General features: G+C 34.7%; 1 protein-coding gene across 3 annotated transcripts in view; it reads left to right on the forward strand.

Annotated features, from left to right (window-relative positions):
• Positions 1 to 255: 255 nt before the first annotated feature.
• Positions 256 to 7,728, forward strand: part of LOC106461348 (RNA-binding protein Musashi homolog Rbp6-like) — a 225,102-nt gene continuing 217,629 nt past the window's right edge. For all 3 annotated transcript variants that reach the window (XM_022388247.1, XM_022388248.1, XM_022388249.1), the window contains exons 1-4: positions 256 to 405; positions 535 to 575; positions 2,437 to 2,518; positions 5,770 to 5,854. In XM_022388247.1, the coding sequence (XP_022243955.1) occupies positions 341 to 405; positions 535 to 575; positions 2,437 to 2,518; positions 5,770 to 5,854 (273 nt within the window). In that variant the 5' untranslated portion in view covers positions 256 to 340. The remainder of the gene's footprint in view (positions 406 to 534; positions 576 to 2,436; positions 2,519 to 5,769; positions 5,855 to 7,728) is intronic.

Genomic DNA, 7,728 nt, shown 5'->3' on the forward strand with positions numbered 1-7,728 from the left:
TTGGCAACTTATCATACGCTGGTCTTCGATTATAGTTATGATCTAGGGCACCTGGGGGCAGCAGTGCAGAGATAATATATTGAGAGTGAGGCGGTGCAAATAAATTGAACATCATACGATGACGTCAGTGAAAGTAAATCGTAACGCTTGCGTCAGTCAACCAACCAATGAATTCGTGTGATTTTCTATCAATCAAAATGGCTCTCCTGTCTGACGCGAGCGAGATGTGGCGCCACCCACAATAGTCTAGTAGTATCGCACAAACTGAAGGTCCTTAGTTAGTTTTCCACGTGCTGGGTTAGCGGGAGTAGAAAGTTAAGTGTAGTGTACATATTCTAGAATGATGGAAACCGACTCCTTACAGACGAATTCGGGCAATCTTACCGGATCCCACAACAACTTTGGGTAGGTCTCGTTAACAGTACAACAATTCATTCGTGATGGTCTCGAACTTTGTCCAGGAGCTTTGTGAAGTATCAGCACTGATCTTACTAGCAAACCATGTGTAATCTTCTCCTTCTTTTTCTCTTTCAGAAAAATGTTTATTGGAGGTTTAAGCTGGCAAACAGCACCAGGTGAGCTCTTCAATCTTTTCTCCCACGATTAGTTTAGTCTCGCATTTGAAATACTCATATCCAAAATATAAGTTATAATGTATACGTAAACGGTTCGTAAAATTAATACACACAACCGTATAGTGATATATATGAATTTGATTTGTAAGTTTCAATGATTTTCTATAATCGAAATACATTGCAAGTCATCTTGTTTCGCCTGAGAGTGAGAGTCTTTCTATCAAAGCTACAAGATGATACTCGGTTTATATAACAGTTTTTGCAACTTTGTAATAAGAATTTCGATGTTAGTGTTACAATTACAGTTAAAATAGAGAAAAAAAAGAATATTTTTAAAGCTTAGATTTTACAACCTACTAAATATATTCTGAGGAAGACCTTAGGCCTGAAACTTGAAGATAAACAAATGAACACTGCCATCTATTGTTTGAGTTTTTAATTATGTTTATTAAGTAATTTTATCTTTTGTTTAATCGTATTTATCCTATGACCTTGCATCACATACAAATATAAAATGCGACTAAGAGAGTATTGAAGCTATAAATACAATTATTATGAAGAAATGATATGACAAACGTTATTAAACACATTAATACGAAAAACTAAACTTTCTGGTGTTATAGATTTATTGAATGTCTGGGTTTCGTAGTACATCTGCTGGTTTTTCCACGAACTCCAATTTCATACTATTCAACTCCTCTTAAAAACACGTCCACATCACGTGCAGTTTTGTTTCATTGTGATAGCATCTTGTATTGGAAGATTTTTTACATCACTGACTTTCCGCGTGTATAAAAAAAGGAAAATTGCTATAAAAGAGCACACTGGGGAGTTACTATGTTTCCCAAGTAGCCATTTATTTGGTTAGGTTTTTTTTTATGTACTTAAGGTTTTTAAACCACATGAAGAACCATTTGCGTATGAATGTATTACTAGGGTAATTCACGTTTTATTTTATCAGTAACCAGATAATACCATCAGACTTATGTAATACCGTTCCCTATAGTTTTTTTTTTCAATTTAGAATTAAACATTTGATTCAAATACAGAAGTTGTGTTTTGGATGAAATGGAACAAAATTTGTAGAAAATAGTTTTCAATCTGTTTTTCAGTGAAAGAGATTAGTTTAAACATCATTCTCAGTAACATTAAGTTGGTCCCAGCGTGTTCCTTTATACAATGAAATTAATATCAACGTGTGTGTTTTTTCCCATAACAATGAAATAGTTTCAGCGGATTTTTCATTGAGAATAACTGATAAATGCTACGTTATGCAATTTGAAAAATGTTTTCCGAAAAGGTAACGAATTTTAAATCACATATTTCGTAAAAGAACCACATGAACATATGTGGCTGTTTTTTATATTAAAAAACAAGTTTATTTTCATTTATGATTTTCGTATGTGTGATTAAAAACGTTTTTCAGCCGCAAATATTCATAAACAGACATTATGAAACTGAGAAAGCAGACATTTGACCCTTGAATAAGCTGTTGCAGAATGGCAAAGAAGACTTACCTTTCTTCTTAGCGTCTTGATGAAGACGGTTGGTTATAATTTACACAATTCTAAGAGCATCAGGGAAGTAGGAAGTCATTCGTCTTCAAAGAATGCGTCGTGATACAATAGCGGTCACGAAACTACTTTTGTTCAACAGTTTTTATTCTCGTATTTTGTTAAAAATTCTTTCACGAATAGTCATCAACTTAAGCTCTGTGTTTAACCTTAAATTAACTGGATCATGCAGTACTGTGGAACTTCAAAAGTAGAACAACATTTTTACTTATGAATTTGTTTTCTCAAAGAATCTAACTAAATTATCCAGAATGTTTAATTATATATTTCGCTTTCTATTTCACCAGAGACTCTCAGAGAGTACTTTGGGAAGTACGGGGACATCACCGAAGTAATGGTGATGACGGACCCATCAACGAGAAGGTCTCGGTACGTATACCTTTAATTTTTAAATATTCAACTAATGCTCAAGCTTTACAGAAAATTATCTTACTGCTAACAGTCCATTTTAATTCAAAAGATTTACTGCGGTCGAATAAGACTACTCTAGCAACATCCAAAATTTAATAAGTGTTCTAGCAACATCCAGTGTTTAATGAGTACTTTAGAAATATCCAGTGTTTAATTAGAGTGCTCTAGCAACACCCATCGCTAAATAAGAGTATTCTAGCAACATCCGGTGTTTAATTAGAGTGCTCTAGCAACATCCAGCGCTAAATAAGAGTGCTTTAGCAACACCCAACGCTAAATAAGAGTATTCTAGCAACATTCAATATTTAAAATGTGCTCTAGCAACAACCAGTGTTTAATAAGGGTATTCTAACAACATCCAGTGTTTAATAAAAGTGTTATAACAACATCTAATTTTAAATAAGAATGTTCTTACAGCATCCATGGTGGTGTATAAGAACAAACTAAGTGTTCAGTGTTATGTAAGACAGAGCAAACAACGGTGTATATGTAATTAATGGTTACGTTGTAGGGAACACAAACTTTCATAAAGCTCTTCACATAGCCGGAAAAAAGTAAGTAATCGACTAGGCTAGCAAGAAGTACGAGTATTCTACTGCAAGAGCGGATCGAAGTCTCTGCTGTGTTCATCCGCGTGAATAAACTGTTTCTTGATTTCTATAGTGAGAACCATGATATACCCGCGAGGAGATGCTGCTAGAGACTTTACTTGTAAAGGCACATTCATCTGAGGATTTGTTCCCCAAAGTCAAAGTATAGCATCTTCTGCCTGGAAGTGAACGAAATGCAACTAAACATATTAACATGGGTAACGTAATTCCAGGAAAATCGTTTTTGTGATGCCGAAAAAACAACAACAATAACAACAAGAAGTTGAATATGTGTTTTTAGTGCCCTTTGATAAGATAACGCGCGTAGTTTACAAAGTTTGGATCCTAAGAATCCTAAACGTGCTTAGTTGCGTAAGTTTAGTACTCTAATAATCTGAGAAGGTGTGTAGTTCCTGAAGTTTACTACCCTAACAATTCTAGAAGGTGTGTAGTTCTTGAAATTAAGTTTTCTAACAATCCGAGAAGGTGTGTGCTTCCTGAAGGAACTACACTACAATCCGAGAAGGTGTGTAGTTCCTGAAGTTTACTACACTAACAGTTCTAGAAGATGTATAGTCCCCGAAGTTTAGTACCCTAACAATCCGAGAAGGTGTATACTTCCTGAAGTTTAGTACCCTAACATTCTGAGTAGTTGTATACTTCCTGAAGTTTAGTACCCTAACAACCCGAGAAGATGTATAGTCCCCGAAGTTTAGTACCCTAACATTCCGAGAAGGTGTATAATTCCTGAAGTTTAGTACCCTAACATTCCGAGAAGGTGTATAATTCCTGAAGTTTAGTACCCTAACATTCCGAGAAGGTTTGTAGTTCCTGAAGATTACTACCCTAACAACCCGAGGTGTATAATTCCTGAAGTTTAGTACCATACCATTCCGAGAAGGTTTGTAGTTCCTGAAGTTTACTACCCTAACAACCATAGAAGATGTGTGGTTCCTGAAGTTTAGTACCATAACAATCCGAGAGCATGAGTTTGTCCAAAATTTAAAACTCAGTGTCTACTAGAATGTGTGTAATTTCTGTAACTGAGAACCTTAGAACGTATATTGTTTATGATGATTTAGAGCTGGGAATCCTAGTATATATATATTGTTTATGAAGTTTGAAAACACGATTATATTATGAAGTTTTAGGAATCCTAGAACGTGTGTACTTTCTAACGTTTAGAGCTCTTGACATTCCAAAGCATATGTAGTACTTGTGATTTAGAGATTTAAGAATCCTTTAACGTGTTTTTGTTGTTTTCTTAAACGCAAAGCTAAAAACGGACTCTTTGTACCGCGTCTTTTGAGGAGATCGAACCCAAAGTTCTAGAATTATAAGTTCTAAAATTATCGCTGAGCAACAGCGGAACCTGTATAATGTTTATTGCTTCTGAGTTTTAAAACTTTAAAAATCTTACAACACATGTAGCTCCTAACATTTAGGAAAGGTGTAACTTCTGAAGCTTAGTCATAGAAATCCTAGAACCTGTCTAGCTTCTGAGGTTTAGAAATTACAAAACGCATATAGTTTCTGAAATTCTAAAGTAATTCACTTTCTGTAACTTAAGAATCCTGAATGTGTATAAAATTTCAGATTTAGAATACTTGGAATTAGAACGTGGGTATAGATCCTTATGTTGAGAACAAGGTAATACTGATGTACGTGTGGTTTGAGCTTTAGAGCTCTAGAAATCCCCAAACCTGTATCTATCGTGAGATTTAAAGCTTTAGTTATCCTAGAATGTGTGCAGTTTCTGAGGCTTGTAGCCATAAAACCATTTATTCTAGATGTTTACTGGTATCTTTTAAAGCGGTTAGTCATAAGCTTCCTGTTTAGTGTAATTATCGCCACAGATTCTTAGATAAAAATATGCAAACATTCTGGTGCCACATAATAAACATGAAACTTGGACGTTACCCCTTTCCTTTACTTGTAATGAAAACAGTCTCTCTCCTGAGTGTGTACTGTTTCTGTTTGTATTTATATGTGTGTGTGTACTAGCAAACTCGGAAAGGTGTTTGAGGTATACTGTTTAAGAGATAAGAGGAGTGATATTAACTTTGGTTTCAGAATCTGATATATACAATAGAAGAAACAGCTGTTTTCGCTTCAATTGTAACACGAGTATTTTCTCACAGGCTCTTTTCTATATAAATAAAAAGAGAAATCATTGTCCTTCCATGTGCTTTTCTTAAGTAATATTAACCTGTCTAAAATTCTATAGGCGCAGATATAATGATTTAAACTTTTATTATAGCAGATCTAAGGATCTAAACTTGTATTATCGCAGATAATAAGGACGTATGACTTTCGTCAAGGCAGGCCAAAAGCCATTATTTTAGGTTGCGTGGGAACTACCCCAGTGTTTGTTAAAGAATAAGGAGATGCAGTTATTTGATGTCTTCGCGGTTTTTCACAAAGAGTGGTAATTAAATCAACGTATCTAGTTTCTTTTCATGTATTTGTATAAACGTGTTTTTTGGGAGTACGCTGCAGATCCTCAAGGAGAACAAAATTTTTATCAGAAACAGAGATAATTTGGGGATAGTGTAACAAATTTTAAGTTACAACTGTATGTAAAAACTGATCTAAGATTTAATCTTTTTTTTTTTTCAGTGGCTTTGGGTTTATCACTTTTGCAGACCCAGATTGCGTAGATAAAGTCTTATCTACGGGCCCACACGAACTAGACGGCAAGAAGGTAAGTGTTTCAACTCATTGAAAGATTCAAATTGTAATAATTTTGCTTAAGAATGGAGTTATTTCAAGGTAGAATGCCTGCATCTTTCTCTACACACATGCTTTAAATACGGGATTAAACGTGCACGCGTTTTGGTTGTGCTTCTCTTCAAGTGGTATTTTATGAGCTATTAATTTTAACACAACACGAGGGACGTTTTTGGAAATAATAAAATATATTTTAAAATCTTCACATATTCTATCACTAATATACTGGATCACAGAATGTCAGATTTGGTACACTTCTCTTTATGTTAGATTTTATATACCTTTACAGGCCTTTGAAATTCTGTTAAATTAAAAACAAACTTCCGCAGGGTCCTCGAAATTGTTCTGTTTCAAGAGTAATAAAACCAATATTAAGAAATATTTTTATTTCTTGATTTTGAAGTTCATATGTCATGCTGTGTTGTAGCCTACAGAGTGTATAATTCTTTTCGTGATTCATGGCATGCGCACGTTTTACTGACGTCACGGCAGTACAAATTGCAACGTTAAGCGTACCTTATGTGACCCCATTTTAGTGTCTACTGACTGACTGACAGAGTACATACTACTGTATAATAGTATGAGTGGTTAAAACAGGTGACCCCCTCCAGGCGGCTTTCGGCCTTTTTTCGAGGATATTAAACGTAAGTATTTTCACCAATTTTTTTCTTATTTCATTACCTTTAGAAGTTTTTTTTTGTACAACTCGAATGGCAATACATAATGCATTCAAATTCGTACATAATAATATTTGTATAGATACTTAAATCTCAGCTGAATATTTACGACTTGACGTATGATAATTCAGTTTACATTTTATAGCACAATGTGTATGATTAGTTTTTTTTAACTAACATAAAATTTTTGCGTAGTTAGTATACAGTAATAAACTTGTACTATAAAGTTGGAGAAAGTTACTTTATTTTGAAAGCAGAAGTTTTATTATTACAAACAGTTAATGACTCTTACTGTATGGTTCACCAAGATAAGTCATGTAGTCACGTCGTAGCATTGCTGTGGCGAGTAGAACACTGTTCGAATCAATTTATTTGGTTTAAGTTGAAAGACGAACAGGCTTTATGAGACAATTGTACACAGAGGATCAAAGAACCCGCGTGGTTAAATAGGATACAGTTTAAGAAATGGAAGTAATCAGCTTACGTAATTTCATATGTAGACAATGTTCCAGGCGCATTTCACAGTACGCCAATCTACTCATTTCATTCAGAGCACAGTTAACCAAAGCAAGTCAGCCCTTGCAATATAGATGTAAAATGTTATACAAGTAATGCACACAAAGTACATATTAAGGACACCACAGGCTGTCCAAAGATTTGCGCGATTAGTAGTTATATGCAAAACTTACTGGGAACTCTGTTACTAAATATGGGAAATCAATGCGAAAGTGAATGGTATTAGTGGACTTCAATTAAAAAGCGATAGCCAACAGAGGTTATTGCAAATGCAATTAACAACGTTTTACACGGGTTTAGGAAAGTGAAAACTTCTTGTATGGGAATATATGAGGATGGCTTCTGTGTAATGAACACTTCATGTATGGGAATATATGAGGATGGTTTCTGTGTAATGAACACTTCATGTATGGGAATATATGAGGATGGTTTCTGTGTAATGAACACTTCATGTATGGGATTATATGAGGGATGGCTTCTGTGTAATGAACACTTCATGTATGGGAATATATGAGGATGGCTTCTGTGTAATGAACACTTCATGTATGGGAATATATGAGGATGGCTTCTGTGTAATGAACACTTCATGTATGGGAATATATGAGGATGGCTTCTGTGTAATGAACACTTCATGTATGGGAATATATGAGGATGG

This window comes from Limulus polyphemus, unplaced genomic scaffold (assembly GCF_000517525.1).
Source record: "Limulus polyphemus unplaced genomic scaffold, Limulus_polyphemus-2.1.2 Scaffold940, whole genome shotgun sequence".
NCBI lineage: Eukaryota > Metazoa > Arthropoda > Merostomata > Xiphosura > Limulidae > Limulus > Limulus polyphemus.